Raw genomic sequence first — 26658 nt, forward strand, 5'->3', positions numbered from 1 at the left:
GAAGCTGATGCTCCACTCCACTTCTCAGGCAGTACGCGCGTGCGTGCGTGCGTGCGTGCGTGCGTGCGTGCGTGCGCGCATGCGCGTTATGTGTGTTGGCGTTGGGGTTGCCGGTTAAGCAGACTTCCCCGGGCAGACACTGAAGGGTTCTGCACTAGCTGCCCTGACCTGCTTGCTTCTCCTGTCTGCCAGAATCCACGGATTGCCTGACAGAGAGGCAGAAGCAGGAGTCTGCTCCTCCACTCACCTGAAGGACAAGGGCTTCCTCTTTGCTTATTAACGGTTTCCTCTTCTTGAACCCCTGCGCTTCGCTAGCAGCGTGCTCTGTTAGTCTACGCTACCATGCCTCCCGTGTGTTCACCACTCGTGCACTTCCTTGGTTAATGAAGTAACTGCCCACTTAGATCAGTTTTTAAATGAAGATGCTAAGACTGAGTGAGCACAGAAGTCCTACGCCGATAGCTGTTAACGAACTAAGCTATTCCCCTGCCTGCTTTTTCTTTCTTTCTCTCCGACAGGTTCTCACTGTATAGCCAAGCTTTCTTAGCTTCAGCCTCTGGGCTGCTGGGATTAGAGGTGGATACCAGCACAGCAGGCTACACGTGTCATTTTATCAGGGATAACAACCACAGCAAGAGGAATAAATCTCCATTGGGGGCACCTGTTTGAGGCCCATGAATCTGTGCTGAGTGCCAAAGCACCTCATAGTCTAGAGTTTGTACAAATGAACTAAGGCCAGCAGTGAGGATCTTGTGTAGACTTTGTGGTTTTTCTGCGTGGGCATGCGTTGCATCCAGGATCCTCTACACAGTCAGCCACTGTGTGTAAATGTGCTTTTGGGGCTATTGTGTTCTTATATCTGCCACCCTTCCAAACCTTATTCCACCACCCTAATCCCTTCCAACCCCACAACACTAGGTAGGGAAAAAGGTTAGAGGGGAAAGGGGGCGTAGACCTTTTTAGACTACTTTCTGCTGATTAAGGGATGCTAAGCTCCTCGGGGCAAGACTAACCTTTGTCGTCAGGATAGCTCCAATTTCTCCTTTTCAGGACCTCTTGACAAACAGTGGCAACAGAAACCAGCAGCCGCTCTCCGGGCTCTGCCATCTATAGCCTCTGAAAAGTTCCCAGAATTCCAAACACTCGCAGAAACTGCAGCTGGCAAAGCCACACCCCTGCATAGCATAATCACCTGCCGGGAAGCAGCCTCTTATCCCACACCTGGGATTCACATAACATAATTGGGTTTTTTTTTTTAAAGATTTATTTATTTACTACATATAAGTACACTGTAGCTGTCTTCAGACACACCAGAAGAGGGCATCAGATCGCATTACAGATGGTTGTGAGCCACCATGTGGTTGCTGGGATTTGAACTCAGGACCTCTGGAAGAGCAGTCAGTGCTCTTAACCACTGAGCCATCTCTCCAGCCCCCATAATTGGGTTTTTTAAGAGACCAAAATTCTCGCTACAACTGTGCACACTGGGTACTCCACAGAGTGTATCGTGTTGGATTCTGAGTTTGCATGGTCTTTGCAGTCCAGGACCTCAGTGCTGCACTTTCTTCACACTACATAGCTGTTCTGGGCCACTTCTCTTCCAGTCCTCTGTGTGTGGTCATATAAGTACTTATATGTGTGCAGGCACATGGGGCATGGGTACATGCACACCTGCATGTGCATGCATGCAGAGGCCAGAGGACACTATCAGGTCTCTATCCTTAGGTTTGCCCACCTTCCCTTCCTTAACATTTTCCCCCTCCTTTTCCCTCCTCTCCCTTACCCTCCCCCTATTCTTCCTGTCGTTCCTTTATTTTTTGAGGCAAGATCTCTCAGTGGCCTGGAGCTGACTGAATAGGCTGGTGGGCCCTAAGAATCCCGTTCTCCCCTCTGAAACACTGGGGTAGTAAGCATGTCGCATATGTCGCCATGCCCCTCTGGGTGCCGGAGACTGAACTCAGGACCTCCCCTGGCCAGCTGAGCTACATCCCTTCAGTCACCCTTCAATTTATTTTATTCTTGTTATTTGTTATATTTTACTTATATGCTTGGGTCTCAGTTCATTTCTTCCCGTTTGATTCCTGCTTGTCATATACAGTATCTGGAAATCAGTTGTAGTCCCTACAGAGGGTCGCCTAGCTGGAGATTAGGGATCCACGAGGCCCGGAAGTGATAGAAAACTTAAGCCTTGACTTACTTTAGAACTTGGCTGTGTTCACTCCCACATCTGTGAATTGTACATCTACCCCATGTGGCAGTGTGCCTCGGGCTCTGCGATACAATGATTAAACTCACCTCTCACAAAGATTTCAAGTCAAAGGTAAAATGTGTCCTTGAAATTCTCCATAAGTGACAGAGAATCCACACGTCAGTTGGTTCGATTAATAAGTAGACATACCGTCTCCGAGTTTATTTTTATTTCAGATTTTATTTTTTATTTTGTGTTTGTTTTATCCGAGTGTATATATGTATGTATGTGGACAGTTTGCATGCCTGGTACCCAAAGAGACCAGAAGATGGCATGGCTCCCCTGGAGCTGGAATTAGAGATGGTTTTAACCACCACGTGACTGCTGGTGACTGAACCCAGGTCCTCTGGAAGAACAGCAAGTGCTCCTAACCACTGTGCCATCTCTCCAGCCCCTCATCTCATTGTCCATAAGGAGACATTATCTCAGGAGATCCTAAGCTAACGAAACTCATGTGTGGTTCTTAAAGCTTCCATGTTGCTTTCTTAGTGATTGCCATGTTTAAGCCAACCCCTTTGTGTCAGCTCCAGCCTCACCGCCACAGTAGGACGTCCCTGCAAAGCTTCCAGAACTGTGCCTCTTAAACTTTTCCCTGGATTTTAAGGGCCCAAGCTGAAATCAATGTGTTTCCTTAAACCCATCTATGGCAAGAAGGAAGTGATTGCTATAATTAGCCCATGCTCCTGGTTGGGGTAGAAGAGATGGTGGGCAGTCAATGACCAATAGCTGCATCAGGTGACAGACACAAGGAGTGGGAAAATCACTGTAGTGTGTCTCATAGTATGATATAATAGGAAGACTTATGACACCCCAGAAGTACTGTCTATGTAAAGGCATGGATATTGAAGAATTTATTGTGAAAGGCATGTTCTTTTGAACTACATTTGAAAGTTTCTGAAGTCTGCCCAGACCATAGGGCTCGGGTCTCCTGCTGTCTGTGATCATGTCTCCCCCGACTCGCATCCATAGGCTTCCTTCAGAAGGGTAGTAAGAGGCACCACAAGAGATTCCGCAGAATGAGTCGATCAACACGACTTCCTAGAGCAACAGTGCTTGTGTGGGGGTTGTTTTTTTTTAATTATCATTTATTTATGATATATATATATCATAAATATGTAGCTGTCTTCAGACACACCAGAAGAGGGCATCAGATCCCATTACAGATGGTTTTGAGCAATCATGTGTTTGCTGGGAATTGAACTCAGAACCTCTGGAAGAGCAGTCAATGCTTTTAACCGCTGAGCCATCTCTCCAGCTCTTGCTGGTGTGAATCCTAAGAAAGAAGCTCAAAGTCACTCAAAGAATGTATTCAAAGAAGCATTTGAAACTTCAAAGGGATCTTTAAGATAAACAAGATAAATTTAAAATGTTGATGAGATTGCCTTGGGACATCTACCTGGCTTGTTACCTTTGAATGTAATGTACTTGATGGAATAGTTGAAACGGTCTTGTCTTCATATATTTTCACTGCAATAAAAAGAAATTAAATTAATTTCCTCACCACAGGACCATTCTTTAATGACAGAGTTTTTTAAAATGCTTCCTTGGCTAACTGTAATCCGATGTTCGTGTGGTTATACCTTTCACATGCATATGGTGTTCGTGTACTCTTAAACTGTGCATCTTTAAAGTCTTTAATTATTTTTCTTCTCTAAAAACAGAATAGTGTGCTTGGAAAAGAACATTCAAAGCTTCAGTGAAAACTGCCAGTAGCTAACTGTAGTACTCTCTTTATTTCTGTGGCTAATCAGGATACGGGCTTAGGAGTTCTATGTTAGAAACGTAGAGTAAACTTGTAAGGACACGAGCTGCATCACCCTACCCTTCCCCTAGTGTAACCTCTCCTAGAAACAGAAGTAGCATCTGCGTGTCCCAGTGCACTCCAGAAAGGCGCTTTGGAGACCTAAGCCACTTAGGAGGGATAAATATACCTCAGATAATCCCTGCTACTCCTGTCAGGACCACTCGGAATCAGGTCAAATTAAGATTACCATGGTTTAGACCTAGACTATGGCCCGCCACCTTCTTTACTTAGCTCCCACTCTCCTCATCTAATTAGAAACACCTCACACTTCGCTGTGTCTGACTACTGTGTCTCCATCACTTTGTCCCAGCTGGTTTTTTTGTTTTCAGATGGTGACTGGTTCTAGTCTGAAACCAGCTTCAGGTTTTCTCATAATTGGAAAATGCTTCAACGCCGGGTACTGTGCCAGGCATCATAGTACTGACAAACACAGAGAGTGCCTATGCTCATGGAGTTCATGCCAGGATCAGGCAACGTCAAACATGATGGGTATTAGGACAGGGAAGATCAAGGTGGAGTCTCATCCTCATAGATGGATCAACATGAAAGCTAAGGCTTAAAAAAATGGGTGGGCGTTGACTGGATGAGTTATAGGTTGGAGGAGATGGTCAGAGTCTGAAACAACAAGTGCCAAGGTGCTGGTGTCAAAGCATTAGAACCCTAAGTGAGATAGTGTCACCCTTTCTAGCGAGGAAGAACATGGAAGAGGAGCATGGTGGTTTTGATGAGCATGCCCCCAGTAGGCTTTGGACATTTGATCCCCAGTTGGAAGAACTCTTTGGGAAGCATTAAGAGGTGTGACCTTGTTGGAGGAGTTACATCACTTTGAGTTTTCAACAACTACACCGTATTTGCTCTCTTTGCCTCTTATTTATCGATCATGTTGTGAGCTCATGGGTGTTCCTGCTCTCATGCCTTTGCTCTGCAATCATCGACTCTGTGGTGGTTTGAATAAAAATGGCCCATATAGGCCTGTAGTGAGCAACACTATTAGGAGGTATCACCCTGTGTGGCATGTTGGAGGAAGTGTGTCACTGGAGGCCAGCTTTGAGGTCCTAGGTGCTCAAGTCTGGTCAGTATGTCTCAGTCTCTTCTTGCTGCCTGTGGATCCAAAAGTAGAACCTTCAGCTGCTTCTCCAGCCTGTGTGCTGCTATGCATCCCACCATGATGATAATGGACTAAACCTCTGAAACTGTAAGCTATCCCCAATTAAATATTTTCCTTTATAAGAGTTTCTGTGGATATGGTGTCTCTTCGCAGCAATAAACTATAACTAAGACAGACTCTAACCCCCTGAAACCTTAAGCCCAATTAAACACCTTCTCTTATAAGACTTGATCATGGTGTCTTGTTACAGCAATGGGAAAATAACTAAAACAATAAACAGTGGAGCAGCTTCCAACACTGCTGAGAGGGGAAGAACCATTCCTGCAGTTCAGTGTTATTGTTTGGATTTTGAGACTTAAACCATCATTTTTCCGTGAAGAAGTTGGAATTTCAGCATAAATTGAATAGCCTAGATCTGTCAGGGTATGAAGCAGGCTAATACTCTGGGGTGTCTGTTGAAGGAATTCTTGCTTTGAAGGACTCTAGGGTGAGAGAAATGAAAGTGTGAGGGTTAGGACACGCATTCCCAGGATGGGGACAATCATTCACAGGATGGGGACATTCATTCACAGGCTTCTCAGTAGGCCGAAGTCTTAGAAAATCCCATAGTGAAAGTTGGACCAACTTTGGTTGCTCTTCTGGGAGGAATGACAAATTCAGTGTGGGCTGTTCATCCATTGGCAACGGAGAGCACCAATTTCATTTTCTGCTCAGACCATTTATATGAATTGACATCCTGTGGGGTAGAAACAATTTAACAGTCCTGACACATCAGAGTCTTCTCTCTGGACTTCTTTTTCTTTTTCCCCCCCTTCTTTCTTTTATTCCTTTATATTCAATTTCACCAGATTGCCTCAGATGGATGTGGAGTGCTGTCCCGCACTCACTGCTTTGCCTTTTGTTGGTAGTGTGTGCACATCAAAATTAGAAACTTTAAATTAGCATGTGCTGATGTAGAAAACTAGGGGAGGAAGCCCCTCCACCAAGTCCAGCCATCCAGTAATCACAACTCAGAAAACACTGCTATTAATCATTCATACAAGATAGAGTAATGGAGCCTTGACCCATCACTGTGAATATGGGAGATGAAGAATTCAAAGTTATCCTCAGTTCAGCTACATTATAAGTTAGAAGCTAGCCTGGACTCCATGGCTAGCCTGAACTACCAGAGAGCCTGCAACAGAAAAAGCAATAGTAATTCACTCTATGTTCCACCATCCGTTTAGGTTTCACAGCTATGTTCACGTACATTTTTTTCCTGTTTTTATTTTTACTTTCTCTTATAATCTATGTTCTTCACTCCTGTCGGTAGAAAGTTTAACACCTTGTTTTTCGATTGCAGGTAGTAAGATTGCGTGTTTCTTGTAGAATACTTGTACGTCCAGATAAAGTTGTGTCCTGTTTTTTTTATCTTTTATTTTAGGGTTCACACACTTACAATATATGATTCAACAGCTTCCTGCATAGCTTTAGTTCCTGTGGCTATAACCCAATGTCAAGACATTTCTCAGCCACCCCACCCATATCCTGACAACTTCATGCCCACTAACCTATTCTCCATTTCTAGGATAGGTGTAGTTTTGCCTAGTTTCTTTTACCTAATATGACATGATCAATATTAGAAAAGAGTTACATCTGTCAATGCCTGATTCCTACTTATGACTGAAAAATGCAGGTAGAGTATATTCGGTATATCTGCTCATCAGGTGATAGACATTTGAGTTTTCCACTTTGCAACTACTCTAAATAACATCACCATAAGCACCCATGTTCCAAGGTTTTGCTGAACATATGTTTTCAACTCTCTTTGGTATATGCCTTGTTCCTTTTCATTGCTGAGAATATTCAGTTGCATGGAAGGTGTCTTAGTTAGGCTTTTACTGCTGTGAACAGTCACTGTGACCAAATCAAGTCCTATAAAGGACAACATTTAACTGGGGCTGGCTTACAGGTTCAGAGGTTCAGCCCATTATCATCAAGGCAGGAACATGGCAGCATCCAGGCAGGCTGGAAGAGCTGAGAGTTCTACATCTTCATCTGAAGGCTGCTAGCAGAACGCTGGCTTCCAGGCAGCTAGGATGAGGGTCTTAAAGCCCATGTCCACAGTGAAGCATTACTCCAACAAGGCCACATCTCCTAATAGTGCCACCCCTGGGCTGAGCATATGCAATCCATCACAGAAGTGTACCATATTCCTGTGTGTGGTGCTGGGTGTTGAACCAAAGGCTTTGTGAATGCCAAGGCAAGGGCCCTACCATCAAGCTTCATCCTCAGCCCTGCACCTTTAGCGTCTGTTCAACATGTAGTACATGTGGATTTTTCCCCACCCTGTGGCTGATCTAAATACTGTTGCTATGAACCCTCACATATCAGTTTTTTAAATGTTTGCTTTACTTCCTGTGGAGTTTCTGGGTCATATGTAGAAGCAATTGCATCTTGAAAAATGTATCTCTTCCACAGTGGCCGCAACACACTCTATTCCCACCAGAAGAACAGAAAGATTGCCATTTCCCCATGTCTTTGCTAGCACGTGTGTCTTAGTTAGGGATTTTATTGCTGTTATGAAACACTATGGCCAAAAGAAACTTGGAGAGTGGGGTGGGGGTGTTATTTTTCTTACACTTCTATATCACAGTTCATCATCAGAGCCAGTTGGGGCAAGAACTTAGACAGGGAAGGAACCTGGAGGCAGGTGATGGAGAGGCCATGAAGAGCCTGCTTACTGACTTGCTCCTCATGGCTTCTGCTTTTTTATAGAACTCAGGACTGTCTGCCCATGGACAGCAACACCCACAAAAGGCTGGACCCTCCCATATCACTAGTTAGGAAAATGCCCTACAGGTTTGCCAGCCTGATCTTATGGAAGCATTTTCTCAGTAAAGGTTCCCTCTTCTCAAATGATGCTAGCTTGTGTCACATTGACGTAAATATTAGCCAGCACAATTAGTTACTATTCATATTTCTTACTTTATTCTTGTGGGTTCGAAGCAATTTATTATTGTGGTTTTAATTTATACTTCCCTGGTGACTAATGATGTTGTATCTCTTTTTTCTTATTTTCCATTTCTTCAAAGAGGAAAAATATTTTTATTCAATTTCATGTTTTATTTTATTTTTTGAGACAGGGTCTCATGTAGACCAGGTCTTAAAATCACTATGTAGGATGACCCAGAACTTCTGACCTCCCCCCCCCACACACACACACTACTCCCCAGGTGCTGAGATTACAAGCACAAACGAACACCACCATCCCCAGTTTCTTCAGTGTCAGGAATGGAGCTCTGGCCTCCATGTACTGTATGTAGGTAAATGCTCCTCGAGCCTAGCTCCATCCCCAGCTGAGGGGACATATTTTTAGAAGGCTCCACTTTGTGTCTTATTCTGGGAAGAGCGTTCTAAATCAACCCTAGTCCATCCTAGCAGGCAGCCCACAGAGTCAGAGTCTCTGAAAAAGGGAGAGATGATGACGAGGCAGCCAAACATCATCTGCCCATATATACAAGCTGACAAGGCTTGACCCAAAATGACCTGTAACCTAAATACCAGCTCGTTCCTGGTGCAGACGTCCACCTTCAACGTCTTTGGTGCCATCTGGCCTTCCTTTCTTTGCTGACCCAAAGCAGATCATGCCGCTCTTCCTCTGTGTTCTCAATACTGCCCACAGCTCTTGGCACATGGGTTTCTGAGCTGTACGGACAGACAATCCCCAGCATAGAGGCCTAGGACATGCTGGCTTCTGCTTCTTGGTGCAGGGAGTCTACTCCATAGTGAAGTACATTCTGTTGCTACCCTCAACTGTGAAGTTAATATTAGAACAGCAAGACACAAGAAATACTTTTTTTTTTCGATACTTGCTTTGGATTTTCTTTTGCTTGTACTGCCGAGGGCCAAATATTTGAAATTCCTAGCAGTAATCATACCAAATTTTCTCTATCTTTAGTGAAGACAGGAAAATAGCCTGTTTTCAAGATTGCTCATATTTGTTTGAAGACCACTATTTGTTGCCCTTCTACTGTTTGCTCTATAGGAGACACGGCCCCTGTGTCTCAGGTGACTTGTCCTCCGTGTACAGTTTCATTCCTTGTTCTCTTGGACCATCTTTTATTGCCATTATTGCTGTCTTATGTAATCCTGGTAAAGCCAAAGGCTGTGGCTTTTGTCACACCCCATCCCCAGAACAGTAAAGTGCATTCCGGAGTCATCCAAACCTGCTGTAGACTGACTGTTTATGTTTTCCCAACATTGATGTTTGAAGTGTGGATCCCCAGGAGATGGTGTGCGGAGGTGTGGCCGGTGGGGCAAAGGAGAAGCTTGGGATACATCATGAGGATGAACTCTTATGGAGATGGTACCCATACAAGGGGTTGAGAAGATCCAGAAGCCCTGATATCTGAGAATACAGATGGGGAGCCATCGTAACCAGAAAGTGCTTTTTGCAGAATGTATTTAATCCCAATCTGGGGCTTCTACCTCACCTTTGACCATTTAGTTCCTGCATAAAAGACACACACAACCTTTATAAATTCTATCCTTTATGCTATTAGTATCTACTTTTCCATTGATAACCCCAAGTTATTACTTACTATGTTTCATCTGGGCTGCTCTTAACTCCAATTGGCCAACCTTCAGGGCCATGTTCTCTTGATTCCTAACCCATGGTGTCTCTCTCTTCCTCCTTCCCCTTGAGGGTAGATATCTGCCCATCTCTTATGCTGCTTAAGGCTTATTGTAAACATAAAGGTTGTTTCTCTTTTATTCAGAAGCTAAATGGTCAAAGACAGAGTAGAAACCCAGATTGGGACTAAAACTTTTTATAACAAATACCCCTCTTCCAAAGCCAAATGGGCTGGGCCTTTAATTTCAAGCTTCCCAGCCCCCACCATGATGAACAGTTAATTCTGCTTTTGAAGCCACTTAGTATGAATCTTTTGTCATGGCAGCCCCAAATAAGACAATACCTTAAAATTTCAATATGAGGCCAAAGTAAATTATAACCGATAAATACAAAAGGAACTTTTGTCTCCCAGAGCGGGACTGAAGATTTAGAAGCTACACCATATAAGAATGACCTTATAAATATCTTCCCATCGGTCTTTGGCAGGTGTTCTGATTTCTCTGTATATCAGATTCATATCTAAGAACTGGGACCAAATGACCTTCTCCATCTGATCTGGGAAAATACTGTGAAAATCAACTGATGGTGTATGTGAAGCCACCTGTATTTATTTAGGAGAAAAGGATGCTATAGAATTTATTACACTTTATTTTTGTCATTGTCTATGTGGATGGAAATGAGGTGACAAGGTGACAGGTTATTGAGGGGCACTCAGTCACAAGACCGCCACCACTGCCTCTGGAAATCAGGTCAGCTTGCTGTCTGGTCCACACCAGCTTCCTTAGAGCCAGCATCAAACAGTCGCCTTCCCTCAAACGGTTTCACAGCTACATCAGTGAGGTCTAAAACGGACCAGGGAAAGTTTCTCATATCAGCTCAGTTGGTTAATGAGCAAAATGGGAACACCCAGGAGCCTAGAAGTGCACAAATACAAAAAAGGCAGGGTCCTTCCTCTTGCCTTGAGTAGGGAGAATACAGCGTGATACAATGAGGGATAAAGTTTTTAGAATGAGCAATTTTCCTTTCTCTCTTCTCTCCCTCCTTCCCCTTCCATTCCCCTTTCTTTCTAACATTTCTTCCTCCCCTTCCCCTTCCCTTTCTCCCTTCCTTCCCCTTCCCTCCCCTTCCCTTCTCTTCCCATTCCCTCACCTTCCTTCCCTTCGTTTCCCTTCCCTTTCCTTCCCTTCTCTCTCCTCCCCTCCCTTCCCCCCCCTCCCCATCCTTACTCTTCCTGTTCTTCTAGAGAGAATAGTCTTGCCAAACTAGAAGCTGAACCACTGCCTTCTCATGGAGCATTATTTAGTTTATCATAGTTTCAACTTTTCGGGGTGCCATTCGTAGGCAAAGAGGTCAATTAGCTCATCTCACGTCCTTGGCTGTAGGAATAGCTGCAGGTTCCCTGCACCGGAAGACCTGCTCTACTGCCTGCTTTCCTCCTCTCCTGCTACTTGAAGACAGGGCTGAAGAATGGGATATTCCACAGGGAAAGGAGACTGAGAACTGGAAAGGATAAAACACCTAGACTTTGGCTTCAGTGGGACTCAAAAAGAACATGGCCCTGTTGGCCAAGCCTTTCAAGGGGTGAGAGGGGGTAAGCAGGGAGTCTGCAGACCTCTGCAAGAGCAACAGCTGCTGCAAAGGGTGGCCTGTAGGGGGCAACTTTTCCAACTTCTTCTTCCATTTTGTATTTATTATTTACAAATGTGTGTGCATGTGCACGCGCAAGCATGTGCGAGCATGCATTTTATTGAGGATTGATTCTAGCGGCTTGCACGTGCTTTGCAAGTACTCCACTAACTTCTTTCCACAACCTTCGTTTTACTGCTTATTTTTGAGACCTGATTTTAGTGTTTTCAAGGCTAGTCTTCAACTCACTCTGTGGCCCAAGCAGACCTTGAATTTAGAATCTTTGCACCCTAACCCTCCCAGTAGCTAGCATGAAAGGCCTGTCCCAGCAGGTCCAGCACTCTTTCCTCCATTATGCAAATTAGGAGTGTGGCGGAAGCAGAGGAAGTCTACTTAGTCTGGAATAGTTCCTGAGATCTACCTCAAGCTCTTTCTTTGCACACTGTGATGCACACCCTATTTGGGTTTCCTGATCCACCATCCCTAGCATCTCCTGGACTCTTGCATGCTTTCTCCCTAAAATTTGCAAACACAGAAGGTTTCTGACCTCAGGACCTTGGTTATCACAGCTGTCTGAACCTCAGACTTCTAGGCTGTCCCCTCCTCCTTGACTAACCCTTCCCAGCTGTCAAATCTCAGCTTAAAAGCTCCTTGCTCCAGAAGGCATTCCTGATTCCGCCCTGCATGACATGCCCCTTGTGATCCTCCTGTGGCAGTGCCTGCTCCTGTATGATCCTCATTCAGACATCTGACATCCCCATTTTTCTCGAAGGCCCTCTTAAGACAGAGACGGTCTCAGTTCTGTCAGTAAGTGCTTTGCTTGAGTCCCTGACTGATAGATGATGCAGATGATGCATTTTGGCAAAGACCGGTGTGTATTTGGAGACTGGATGGACTCCTTTCTGTATTCACTACTGAGATAGCCATTCATTGTTTGGTTCAGTCAACAGTTAGAGACTGCCTGCTCTGTGCCAGTCGGGATCTATGGATGGATAAGAATCTTTTCCAAGGTCTGTGGGTGGTTTCAGGGGAGGACAAGCTGTCGGCTTGCCCGGGAACATGTAGAAATGTGTGGAAGGCCTTTTGGTGTTGCTCTTGTTGATGAAGGGCCACTGTCGGATTTACTGGACAAAGCCGGAAGTCTGTATCAGTTGCTTTCCCCACTACTGTTAGAGTCCTGACAAGAGCATGGAACAGGAGTGTAAGGTAGTTGGTTGCCTTGTCTGCACCCAGGAAGCCATGGAACAAATGAATGCCAGGGCTCACGCGCTGCTTTTAGTTCAGTCTGGGACCCTCTTGGAATGGGGGCCACCTATGTAGAGGATGGATCTTCTCACATCACTTAGCCCAGTGTAGAAAGTCTCTCAGAGGCTTCCTTTCGTGGTTCTTCTAAATCCTGTTTAGTTGACAATCCAAATAAACTGTAGGAGACACTAGATGCCTTCCAGCAGGGAACTATGTCAGGCTGCCCTGCTTCTGAGCGATGCTCTATGGCTCCTCATGGAGCAGAGGAAAAGCAAACTGCAAGTAGCCTTGCCCTGCCTTGTCTGCCGAGCATTCACAACAGTTCATGGCCTGGGGTCACATACCTGTAATCCTAGCACTCAGGAGACTGGGGCAGAAGGACTATGGGTGCAAAGGTACACTGGGCTACATAGTATCTTCGTTACTTTGTATTTCTGTGAACAGACACCATGACTATAGTTTCAGAGGTTAAGTCTGTGACCTCATGGTGGGGAGTGGCATCTGGCAGGCAGGCATGTTGGTGGAGTGGTAGCTGATGAGAGTTTACATCTTACCTGCAAGTGGGGCAGGGGAGGAGCAGTTCCACCAACTAGGGACCATGCATTGAAATATATGAGCCCATGGGGACCATTCTTATCCAAACCACAACCCAAAGTGAGTTCCAGGCCGGACTGGCCATATAATGAGAGCAACATCTCAAGAAACAAAGTGCCAAAGAAAAGCTTAGCTTCCATAAAACAAGCCAAAAGCAAAGCAGGGAAATACCAATAGCCTATGATAGAAGTTATAGTTCCTTTTATGATAATTATTAAAAGGGGAGAAAATGAAACAGTGGGAAACAAAATTCCAGGTCTTTCTTTGAAGGCTTTGGGTTCCTTATACTTTGTGAGGTGTGAAGGCTGGCGTGGCCGTTACTTCAACTCTTCTGGCCCTTCAGGGAGGATGTTTCAGCATGAGGGGAGTAGTTGGGGTACTGAAATGCGCCCTACAGCGTACCGAGCAGTATCCCAGGCCTCTCTCTGTTAACTAGGTGCCAGGAGCACTCCTTGGTTGTGACAACTAGAAATACACACAAACATTGCACAGATTTAAAGGCGGGGTGCAAAACCGCTCGTGTTTAGAGGCCGTTGAGCTGGACCTTGCTTGCACTCACTTCACCAACCTTGTGTCCGGCCTGTGTGGGTTTGCAGAACTTGGCTTCTCGGGTGAGGAGTACAGCTAAACGATGTCCACGGATGTCAGGAGGGCTCTTGCTTCTTTCCCTTTTCGCCTTGCTCTTTTGAGACGGGCTTCCTCCGTGTAACACCGGCACGACTGGAACGCATCACGTAGCCCAGGCTACTCCTGAAGTTGAGCTTCACCAGCCTCAAGCCTCTCCAGGCCTAGGATTACATCATCATGCCCAACTCAGATGGACTCCTGAGCAGTCAGAAGGAGTTGATGGGAACCATGTTAGGGCTGGCTGCTTCTCCATTTCCAGGGGTTGTCAGTTTGGGCCATCTTCCTGGTGCTCACTGTTGCCGTTCTTCCTGTCGGTTGTTTAAGGCGAAGCCTACAGGAGCCTCGGGATGATGGCAACTTCTCTTTGACGTCCACAGCAGCGCTCCCAGGTGTGTGAGTAATGCTGTCAGCCAAGCATCTCCCTAAGCCTCTGGAGAGAGCTACAGGAAATTACAGTGTGTTGCAGGGATCTCTGATGCTGGGGAGAGGAAAAATTCACCTCTTGAATTAAAGGACGGGGAAACAAGACAGTTTTCAAACTGGTGCGACTTAGCTTTCTTTCCGTGGAAAATTACAGACCAGCATTAATGTGTGAGTCTGGGACCTGGTCTTGCCTGTGACTGGTCATCAAGGCTGCTCTCTTTTCTCCGACTCTACACCTGCATCCCTTCCTGGAATGGAAGAGGAGGCATCTAACTGTACCTGTGTTTGATGGGAACAATGAGGCTTCTGTCTTATGGTCGAGCTTTGAGAGTACTCGATTTTCCTAAGTCCACAGGAAAAGCTGTCTCTGATGGCGAAGACTGAGCTTCTAGAAGCATTTTGGGGAAGTTGGGGCAAATCATTAGAACTGCTCTTCAACTCAAGTCACCTCTGACCCTACCCTTAGCAAAGAAAAATGACCTAAAGAGTCGTTTAAAAATGATTTTCAAAAAGTCTTATTGAGTATGCATGCTCCTGTGGGTACATGTATGGGTGCAGGCACATGTGCACATGTATGTGCCTGCTGAGATCATAGAACTCTATCTTGTTTGTTTTCTTTTGGCTGAGACAGTGTCTATTACTGGCCTGGAGTTTCTGGATTAAGTCAGGCTGGCTGCCCAGTGCATCCCAAGGTTCTTCTTTCTCTGCCTCCCTAGCACTGGGATTACAAACACAAATGCCTGTACCCCGCCTTAAAAATATTGGGAGGACAGTTTAGCGGTTAAGAGCATTGGGTACTCTTCAAAGGACCTGGATTCCAGTCCCAGCACCTACAATGGCCGATCACAAGTGTATGCAGCTACCATTTCAGAGAATAAGACGCCCTCTCCTGGCTTCCATGGGTACTGCACGCACATGGTATATAGACTTACATGCAAGCAAAGTACACATATGCAGGAACCAAACCTCTAATGGATATTTTATCTCTACTGTTTTCCCTAAATCCAAAAAGTTCAGAGAATTTCTGCTTTTGGTAGTGATGGTGGCTGGATGTCCTGGGTGCTCGCCTCTTGCCAGCCACCATTCTAAACATGGAAGCACATGTTTGCTTGGTCTTCCCCTGCTGCCGAGTACACTCAGACTTTGCATGCTTAAAGACTATATTCAAGGTGCTGGGGAGTTTGAAACCACAGTTAGCCCCACACCCACCATCCTTCTCCTCCACAGAGTGACAATTTTAACGTGAACTGGATTCATCGTAAGGCCAGGTGAAAAGCGAGACCACTAACCTCAGGCCCCATGACCGCTCGTCCACAGGTGGACTGAAAACTTGCAACCCGGGCAAGCTCCCAAGTGCTGTTGACTGACCAGGCCGGCAAACGCTGTTATTCCATGCCTCGCTTGCAGGAAAGTTGTCCAGGCCTGGGACAAGGGTAGGAATGGGGGTGGTAGCTCAGCCGGTCTAGTGCTTGCTATGCAAACCTGAGGACCTAAGTGCAGACCCTCAGCATTCATGCCACTGCCAGGTGACCATGTGCACCTGTGACCCCAGAACTGGGAGGTAGAGACAGGCAGATCCTGGGGGCTCATTAGCCAGCCAATCCAGCCAAAAGGTGAGCTTCTGGGTTACCGAGAGACCCTGTCTGGAGGAATAAGGTGGAGGGACTGGGAATGTAACTCAGCCAGCAGAATGTCTGCCCGCCTGGTGTGCACAGGCCCTGGGTTTAGTCTCTAGAACCACATAACCTGCGTGAAGTGGTGGCACATTCCTGTGATCTCAGCATTTAGGAGGGAGAGGTGAAAGGATCAGGAGTTCAGTATCGTCCTGACTACATAGCAGTTCCGAGGCCACCCTGACGACATAAGCCCCTGTCTGAACAAGTGATTGAGGAAGATACGTGACACTGACTTCTAGCTTCCATATGAGCAAGCGCGGGCTCCCATAAGCACGTACATGTGAAAAAGAAAAAGAAAAAGCTTACCTTAATCACTAGCTTTGAAACCTTGAGTGAAACTGTCCCAGGCTGCAGTCAATTGCTGACATGAGAGCTGATCCGTACCTGCCCAAGTTATCTTGAGAGCATCTTTTCTCAGAGGATGGTGTCACAGACACTGGGAATTGACTTGTTGGGAGTATTATTCTGGTATTCCCTAGGCTGCCAACATTTCTGAGAACTCAGTACACTGCATCATAAATAAATATATGTGTGTGTGTGCATGTGAGTGTGTGTGTGTGTGTATCATGATTTACTCTAAAAGCCCCCCCCCTTTTTGTAATTTCCCATCAGGTGACCTTTTTCCCCCAAATTATGCTTGGTTCATTTTATTCCAATTCAGTAAAACCTCCTGTGTCAGACTGTGTGTGTAAACACCACGACTGTTATCCTGGTAAAGTGCAGACAGAATGTTAATATGAATAGGCACACAGATTTGCTGCCAAGAAAGAGCCCCAGATCTCAGAGCGGTTGTGTCCTCTATGAATCCCACACACTCCCTTAAGCATTTTTTTTTCTGGTGGTGAAAGAAACCTCATTTTAAAAGTTTTCTGATTACAGCCGCCTTGAAACCAACAGGTGCTCCAAGGACAGATTTTTGTGTTGTTTTGGATGCTTGCATTTGGCCTGAGTTAAGATGGCTAACGGCCCATTTGAAACCTAAAATGAAGCTGACTGACTGGAAGATAATCTGTCCTCAGGCCTCTGGAGCTAGTTTGGAAGAAAAGCTTTGGCCTCTTACCTCTCAGCCACTTAATAGCAAAGATAATTAGCACGGGTGTGAATCGACCAGTGAAACGGTCACCATTGTCCAACAGGTCGATTCAGAGAAAAATACCTCCCTCCTGAAATCTGGTGCAGTAGATTGCTTTTATCATTATTATTATTTATTTTGTATTAATTATATCATAATGGGCTTCAGGATACTTTAACATACGTGTATAATGTGATTTGATCATAATCATCCCATTGCCTTTTCTTGACTCCGCCCCCTTGATGCTGGACCCCTCCCTCTCCCCAGCGCTCCCCACTTTGTTCTTGTCTCTGTGTGTGCCCATGTGATCCAGCGAGTGTAATTAGGATTGCTTCCAGGCTGCATCGATCTTGCTCTGGAAATGGGATAGGATTCTGGGGGCTGCAATGTACAAACATTCTCAAGGAAGATTACAAACTCGGGATATGTGGGACTCCTTGGATTCCCTTTGCAAACTCCTCAGATAATACCATTCCCTGTGGAGATCTTAAAGAGCATGAATTGTCCCATGACTTCTCGAGCTGAGGAAGAGCTTTTATTTTTCTATTTATGCCTTTATTTCTTATTTACTTTTGAGCAACAAGTTCCCCATTCAAGTTTGTGATGCCAACTATGGCTAGGCATAATCCTGAGGTTGAATTTTGCACCAACTGACCAGGGATCCTCTTTCGAAGCTTCTGGTTCCCAGGGAGTCTTAACTGAATGCTGTTCACAGAGGATCAAAGACGCCTTGTTTGGCTCCTGAGCCCACAGCTGCCCTGGGACTAGCCTCATAAGGGTATGGGGGGAACTTGCTTTGCTGGTGGCCACAGCAGGCTAGCAATTTTCTTGGAGACCCTCAAGTTAGGAGCAAAGACAGTCTGGAGGCGCTTACACACTGTTGCTTTGAAGCTCTTCATCTGGCTTCAACAGAGCCAAGAAAACATGCACAATTCCCTCAGGAGTGAGATCTAAAGGGACGTGCTGCTGCATTTTTTTTCTTCCCCTTCTGCTTCTATAGCTTCCCCAGAGGTGTTTATCACTGAGGCGTGGACAGAGCAAGATGCAAGGCAGAGAGACCTTAAAGAGTAAAATATAAGGGTCCCGGGACTGGGTCTAGGTGTGTGTGTGTGTGTGTGTGTGTGTGTGTGTGTGTGTGTGTGTGTGTGTGTGCAAGTGCGCTGAAATGCAGCTGCCCACTAGGCTTGCAAAGAGTTGCTGGGCTTTGCCTGCAGCCCTGTGCCCTGGAGCAGCACAGCGGGGAGTCCTCACCCGCCAGGGCTTCCCGCGCCCAGGGAGCACCCAGGGCTGGTCTGACGGAGCTTAGGAAGCTGGCGCTGGGGGGCGGGCGGGGTGACACAGCCTCCGTGCCAGCCGCAGCCGTTGGCTGGCGGACACCCAATCCCGGGGCATGCCGCCCCAACCTGGCCGGGACACACAGTGAAAGGCGAGTTCAGTGGCAGATCTGACCCCCCGGGGGCTGTCAGCTACAGCAGCGTGGCGTGCCCAGTATCGCGGATCCCAGGCTCCGAGGGAAAGCAGCGGCATGGCTTCGGTGTTCATGTGCGGAGTGGAGGACCTGCTGTTCAGCGGCAGCCGCTTCGTGTGGAACTTGACCGTGTCCACGCTGCGGAGATGGTACACCGAGAGGCTGCGGGCTTGCCACCAGGTGCTGAGGACGTGGTGCGGGCTGCGGGATGTGTACCAGGTGAGCCCAGGAGCTGGCGCCCTGGCGCCGTTGCGGGATGCCCGGAGCTCAGCTGAGAGCCGGTCCACCTGTATGATTTCATAACCTCAGGCTTCCCATATCTTTGTTTTCAACTCCTCGCGGGTAGCTTGGCACTTGGGGTAAATCCTCAGGAGCTCTAGCTAACTGTGGCTTGATGATGGCTTTTTTTTTTTTTTTTCAGTTGGGCCTGGGGCACTTGGGAGTTATCCCCCCACACCCCGGACCCGCAGCAGACGTGTATTAGGTTGGAGGTTCCAGCTGGCTCTAGGAAAGGGTCTGTAGCTTTGCAACACAGCGTTTGTGGATAGCGACTTTGAGGCTGAGAGGATGATTTCTGTTTCATTTCATTTCATTTCATTGGGGTGGCCATTTCGGAAGCTAGGATTTCCCATCATTGCTTGCTGTCAGAGCATGTCTTAGTGAATTTGCCTTCTTCCTTCTGATTTTATTGCACTTTTCCACCAGACAGCCCCAGTTTGCAAGGCATAGCCAGGAAAACCTGATTCTGTGTTGACTGGCTTTGGGGAGGAAGAACAGTGGATTGTGAGCACTTTGAGGGAGGCTGACAGGCTAGGGAACGGAAGGGTGGCTTGGCTGAGCGCTGGAATGCTTACGCTTGGATTTAATCTGTCGCACAACACAGCCTCTTTATTGCTTGGCTGGCCCCATCTTGCAGGCAAAATCTGCAGCAACTTTACCCAATGAGGGCAAAGACCATTCATCCTCTCTGGGACTGCAACTTGCCTGGATTTTTGTGAACAGTAGTAAATGGATATAAAAGTCCTCTGTTTGGGGTTACTAATACCTTCAAGATAAAAAAAAAATTAAAACTACGTGGCTAAATTATGAAGATTTTTACCTGGGCTTCTTTCCTGGATGTATTCGTTACAGTTCTCGGAATCTCTTACACATCACCTGACCCTATTCCTAATAGGGCTGAAATACATCTGTCATAGTGGGTCCCATATGTGACTCAAGCTTTGATTTGGAAGAGTCATAATCTTCCATCAATCAGATAGAATAAAGGCCAACTTAGGACAGACTACAAGGGTTCTAAGGAATGAATGTTAAAACAATAATTAAAAAAAAAAACACGCACATTGTATCCCGTGCTCTTGGTTCAGCTAACATATCTGTAATACATGCTGTTTGAAATAGAATCAGAGAGGCACACTGACAGCCCTGGAGGCCTGGTGGGGCTTGAGAGCATTAGGGAGCTGTGGCTAGAGCCCATCTGGCCACAGGAAACTGCACTCCTGGCTTATTGGAGCTAGGCATGTGTCTCTCTTTCAGGTCTTTTCTCTCTTGGGAAGTGTCACTTTGGTTTGGAGTAAACACACCCACCCCACCCCCATCGGGTAGGGCTGCCTCTTCTTTCTAATTTTTGAGGAACTTTCAAAAGGAGAGCACGAATACTGTAGCCAGACAGCCAGACTCTGTGACCCACTCCCCCATGGATTCAGTGGATTTATGGCTTATTGCTAATGCTGTTACTGAACAATTCAGAGATGAGATGACGGTCCCAAAAGCCCGAGAGCCTTTGGCTCCTCTGGAAGACCAACCAGTAGCTATGCTTTCTAATTCTGAAAATGTTTTGTGTGTACATGTTCATGGTTGTGTGGGTGCACGCACGCACACACGTATGCAGGCACAAAGGGTCCCTCCTCAGCAATGCTGTCCACCTTAGTTTTGAGCTCCTGTCATCGGCCTGTGACTTGCTAGTTAGGTGAGACAGGCCAGACGGCAAGCATCATGGATCCACCCATCCTCGCCTCCCAAGCATTGGGGTTGCAAATACATAGCACGAATCATCAATCATTCATCTTAAACCCAACATCGCGGTTTGAAATGGTAAGCTGCTCAAATATTGTGTTCTCTGCTACTCAAATATTTTGTTCTCCTCTGTAAAACAGGTGTCAACCGAGTCTCTCTCCTTTCATCCTCCTGGCCACCAAGAACATGCAAAATAAAGTTGGCTTTATAAGTATTGTCATAAGCAGAGAAAAATACAGTGTTTACATTAACATCCTTTGGAGAACTAAGATTTAAAAAGCAAAACAAAAAAGAGACGATGTTCACCCTAGGGGAGCTATGGTGTCCCAAGGTGAGCCACAGGCCTAAATTGCTTGATTGTTTGTGAACATTGTTGGTTTGTTGTTTGTTTGTTTGTTTGGGCAATCTCATGCCCGGAACCCAGGGCCTTGGTGATTCTAGGTGAAGACTGCCTCAGAGCTCCATTGCCAGCTTAGAAAGATCATTAAGATGTTTTTCAAGTGCTTAGCAGTAAAATGGCAGTGGGGATTATATGGACCGAGAAGCAGTAGAGAAAACGATTTCCACCCTCCACCCCAGAGACAGAGAAGGGATGAATCCAAGCTCTTCCTGTGTGTGGCCATAGGGAAATCAGCCCTCCACTGCTTCACTTTCATCCTCCGTCAGGTGAAGAATAGAACGGTGCTAATTAAAGAGGTTAATAAGAGTTAATTGACATGTAGAACATTTAGCGCACTGCCTGGAGCTTAGAAAGCATCCAGTAAATATTATCGGTTCTATCATCTAGTTTTTTTTTTTAACTATGGTTAAGAGGCCCAACTCAAAAAGAACAACCGAGCAAGAAGAGGCAGCAACCACACAGCCTACAACTCTCCTTGCAGAGTAAACGTGAGGGGCGATTAGAATGGAACACAGACAGCACTCATCCCTCAGCCCTGGTTATGCTCACTTACTGGGCTTATGCTTGTCCGACTTCTTTCTCCTGGCATCTCATAACTACAGTAGCTCATTAGGCCTACGTATCAACATAGCCAGAAAGAAAGTGAATTTCATAAAGCCCCTATCAAAATTCCCTGTGTATCCTCAGGGCTGCTAACGTACTACGCTCTGCCCACCCGATACCACATACCACCCCAGTGACCATGTACCACCCTGATGCCATGAACCACTAATTGGTACAGAGAGCAGGATTACTTTTTGTGCATTCTCAGTGGCATGAGATAGCCCAAAAGGAGCAACAATGATTTCAGGGAGAGGTAGGAAGAAAACATGCTCCCTCCTCAGACTGGGGTGTAGCTTATTGGTCAAACCTTCACCTAGCCCATGTGGGGCATTGAGTTCATTCCTCAGTGTGTCAATAGTAATAGTAATAATGATAATAATGATAATAATAATAATAATAATAATAATAATAATAACACGTAAGCAAATGTACAGTGTATGGCATTGAAGCTGCCTCAGCCGGTAGAGGAGATTGCCCCCCAAGTCCGATGACCTGATTTCAACCCCCAGAACCTACATGGTACAAAGAGAGAACAGACACCTACAAGTTGTCCTCAGACCTACACCTGTACACATGGCACCCACCCACCCACATGCAAACACAAATAAGCAAATGGTTTATTTTGTAAAGGGAAGTGAAGATTGCCGAACGAAACTATACATTAAAATAAAAGACTCTTTAAGGGGCTAATGACGAACAAAAGGGTCCAGAAACACCAGAGTGCAAACCTGGTTCTGAAAACAGAATGGGGTGGGCCCCGCTGACCCATGTTTGCTGAGTTAGGCGGTGTCCACTTCTCTGACAAATACCTGAAGAAAAAAAACTAAAAATGGGAAGAATTTATTTGGCTCAAGGTTTCAGTCCAGGAGGTGGCTAGTTCTGTTCTCTTGGGCAGAAAAATGGTGGAGGACCATGGAAGCAGGGGGATACCCACATCCTGGTAACCAGGATGCAGAGATACGTAAGATGGGACCACGGAAAAGATGAACCCTTCAAAGTTCATGCTCCTGGTCACCCATTTCCTCTTAGCAAGGCCCCAACCTTGATTAGACCCCATTCGGTGATGAGGATCCATCCGTGGTTTGATCCTTTGGTTAGATCAGGGCCCTCCCCGAACTCTGACAGACAAAGGAAGCTACCATGAGGAAGGGGCAACGTTTGGTTAAAATGCAGCCATGGGCAGGGGCAATGGTTCTGCTAGTGAGAGAAATTGTTCTATAAGTATGAGGGAGCTGAACTCAAATACTCAGAACCTCTGGAAGAAGCTGGGTGTGGCCATGTGAACCTTTGGGTAGTTGAGACAGGAGGATTGCCGGGGCTTGCTGACTGCAGTCCTATTTTCAGGTTCAATGAGAGACCCTGTTCCAGGGCAATAAGGAATAGAGTTATAGAGCAGGAAACCTAAAGCCCTCAGGCACAGACAGACAGACAGACAGACAGACAAACTTACACATTTTTAAAATGCAACCAGTCAAGTCTCCCACTTCATGAGAATCTCAAATCTAGTATTTTTTCAATAAAAAGTTATTCTTCAAGGTAAGTTCAAAGATAAAGACGCAAATAGCTTTCAAAGTTGTTGTTGTTGTTGTTGTCTGTCGTTATTGCTATAGTTGTTGCTATAGTTGTTTGAATTGAGTGTGGGGCTCATGATGAGAATACAAGCGTTGCTATTCTAGAATTACAAATTCTAAATCATGCAGAAGGCCGTGCTCCCGTTTGGCTGCTGTATGAATTGGATGCACACCAGAGTCATGGGTGATACTGAACCCACATTTTCTTATCATCTTGTTGATTTCTTTTAAAGCGTCATTTTTCATGTTTCTAGTCTCAATAGTGTTTGTGAAGAAACCCAACGCTGAATCACTCTGGAGAAATCAGGGTGGGGCAGGAGATATCCATTACCTGAAATATCTGGCAGCCCCGAGAGTGTTTTGTTTATTCATATACCACACTTGAAAGACGATCCTTCACCTATTCATAAAGGATTTGGCCGGGACATTATTGCCTGGCTGGCAAGCTGGGAAGGATTTCTTTGGAATTGAACACTTCCTCCATTTCTAGATGTTGGAACTGCAAGTGATTTAATTTGCCAACCAACTATGAATAATGAAAGTATTTACTATAAGGCATTTTTGTAGTAACAGAACTAAATATAAAGCAGGAGGAGAGCCCGGAGGAGAGAGACTGCTTGACAAAGACTCACTCACTGTGTAAGGGAAGACCTGAGTTTGGTCAGGTACCAGACTTGAGAGCTTACCTTAAATTTAGGCAAAATTCTCAAAGCTCATGCTTCAGTCACCTGCCTGCCCTGCTTATACCTCTCCTGGATAGGGGGCAGCAATGTTGTAATTCGTTATCTAAGCCATGTGCGTTGGAAAGTGAAGAGGGAGTGTTGTTGACAAAGGATTAACTCCTTTTCCTTCTCGTGAAGTGGGACACGCTCTAACAAAGCCCTCAGTTTGTTACTTGGGGTCAGATTTGTGTCCTTACCACAGTCCCCAAGGTAGAATTTCCTACAGACCTTGAATGGAGTCATCAATGTGAACAGAATCTGGGGTATTTCAGTGACTAGAAGAGGCTGGGTCAGCTCCTCTGGGACAGGCAGCTGGCACAGAAGAGGGGGCACAGCGTTCAAGGACTTGGAGAGTGTTCAGGCTCAACTTGACCTTGTACAAATGACTTCCCCTCTTTGGACCTCACTTCCTCCTGGGTAACAAGGAAGCGTTCACTGTATTAACTCCAGTAGAGTTCAAATGGGAAACTCAGGAGAGATATTCATAAAACACTTGACACTTCACAGGCATAAGAAAATGCTTAATAAAGGCCAGCTCTTGGTTATATAAAGCCCTTAACATTGAGCTCTGCGTGTCTGTGATAAAAGGTCACTGACAGTCTTGCTCTTGGTTTTATACCTGAGACAAGCTGCAAGGAAACTAAGTTCCCATCTTTAGTGAGTAAATGTTCATTTAAAAAGTAGACAAGAATCCCTTTGGCATTATATTTTGGCTAGATGTAGGATATTTGAAACATTCTCTTCCAGAGATCTGATATTCTCTTAGGCCCGTATATGAATCTAGGAAACTACAGGCATCTTGTAGTCGGGTTTCTGAGTTCGCCTTTCACTATGACGAGATAGACTGGTTGAGTTGTTTGTCTCCATAGCTTAATTGAACACAGCCACTCCCACCCCTCACCCAAGACAATTCTATGCCAAACTCTGGGCAATCTCTGTTATTTCAAGACTCATGCACTTCACTTGCTCTGACCCTTTGCTTTCCATTCTGGAAACTTGTCTGCCTCCTGCTTTTATAAATAAAGATTTATTGTCACGATCCATGTATGCATCTATGGCTACTTTGATCCTCCTGGGAGGATGGCTATCAGTTCCTCAAGTTGAGTGATTGATATAAATCTGAAAAAAAAAAACCTATCATCTTCCCCTTTACATAAAACACCTGCCATTTTAAATTTTGAAATTTTGAAAAGCAGTGTGGGGTTTTAAAAAAATGTTAAAGGAAAGAAAGTCCACAATTCTATCACAGAACAGCACAACTTGAAAGATTTTTTTCATCAGAACCTAAGGGGGTGGGGAGATGGTGGACTGACTGGGTAGAGCAGTGGCTATGCAAACATGAGGAGCCAGGTTCGAATGCTCAGCACTTGGGAAAAGGCTTAGCATAGCAGTGCATATTTGTAAGCCCAGCGTCGGAAGTTACAGCTTACTGGTCAACCTACAAACCTGACCAACATGACAAGCTTTGGTTCAGTGCGAGACCCTGACACAAGGAAATAAGGAAAGGCAATAGAAGAAGACGCCAAATCCTGCTCTGGCCACACACACACAATCACACACACACACACACACACACACACACACACCACACACACCACACAGGCACTTCACACCACAACTGCATAAGTCATGCCAGTGCAAAAAAAAAACAAAAAAAAAAAAAAAAAAAAATCCTAAGATTTTAATTAAGAAATGTTCAAGGCAAGTGCTGAACTTAACTTTTACTCAGTGTTTTGTTTTACACATAATGACTGATATTTCTGGTGAGTCATTAATTTGCTTGTTCATTCACACCTAAAATAATTAACAATTGCTCACTGCGTTACCAGTTACCACATCAAAGAGCATTTCCCTGACCTCATAAATGTAATGTTAAATAGGGGAGAATGTTTAAAAAAAATCCTTTAGAGAAAGGACTGGCTTTCAGGTGATGCTCAGAGAACAGACAAGAGTAGTCATGAAAGGCAGACAACAGGGGGGCTTCCTGGAGGAGGTAGTTTCTTTGCTGCCCTTTGAAGGACAAGTAGAATTCTGCAGGTAAAGGCAGAAAGTAGGGCATTCCAGGCACAGGTGATTGTAAAGATGAGGGTTTCTTTTTCTTCAGAGCTTGGTGAGCAGAAAGAGTGACAGAGCAATTTCGATGGAGAGTAACACCTGCCCTCAAATGATCTCGTACTTCTGACATTTTCCTTCAGACTTTTAGGAGAGGGAGAGATTGGCTTAGAACTCTTACCTGGCAGTAGTGAGACTGGTAGATTCCAAGAGCCTAATAGTGGAGGCCCGAAGGGAAGGGATTCAAGAAGGAGGTGCTGGCAATATTGCGGTATCACTCAGAATAGAGTTTAAGTCCCAGCACCCACAGGATGGCTTGCGACTGTCTATAACCCCAGTTCCAGGGGTATCCAATGTCCTGTTCTGACCTCTGTGGGCACTGCACACAAGTGGTAGTGACAACATACTGCCCTAGAGACAGACAGAAGATTTGGACTTCTCCCATGATATCTAGTCAGTCACATGGCGGCAAGCACAGGTCAGTGTCGTCTTTTAGGCTCATAGAATCTCACAGTAATGCCAGTTACCAGGATGGACTCTGGAGTGCTTTTTTTTTGGGGGGGGGTCCTTTAACAGTAAGTACATGGCCAGCAAAGAGCTTATGTTAATTCTCACAGATCTCTGGTGACAACAGGTCCACAGACCCAACTCACAGTGCAGGAGCCAGGCGGCAGAGTAAATGCTGATGCAGATGTGCTGCTTAGCAATCAGATCGAACTGGGGTTACTAAACAGGAAGGTTACCAGCAGACCTGGGAGGACTGTCCCTGGTGTAAGAGACTAGGAAGTGAG

The 26658-nt window shown here is 45.7% G+C and overlaps 1 protein-coding gene across 1 annotated transcript in view; it reads left to right on the forward strand.

Annotated features, from left to right (window-relative positions):
• Positions 1-18524: 18524 nt before the first annotated feature.
• Frmd4b (FERM domain containing 4B) overlaps positions 18525-26658 on the forward strand; it is a 183911-nt gene continuing 175777 nt past the window's right edge. Inside the window, 1 exon segment of the mRNA XM_032906036.1 lies at positions 18525-18725. Within this exon segment, the coding sequence (XP_032761927.1) occupies positions 18564-18725 (162 nt within the window). The 5' untranslated portion in view covers positions 18525-18563.

The sequence above is a fragment of the Rattus rattus genome, chromosome 6 (assembly GCF_011064425.1).
Source record: "Rattus rattus isolate New Zealand chromosome 6, Rrattus_CSIRO_v1, whole genome shotgun sequence".
Classification (NCBI taxonomy): Eukaryota; Metazoa; Chordata; class Mammalia; order Rodentia; family Muridae; genus Rattus; species Rattus rattus.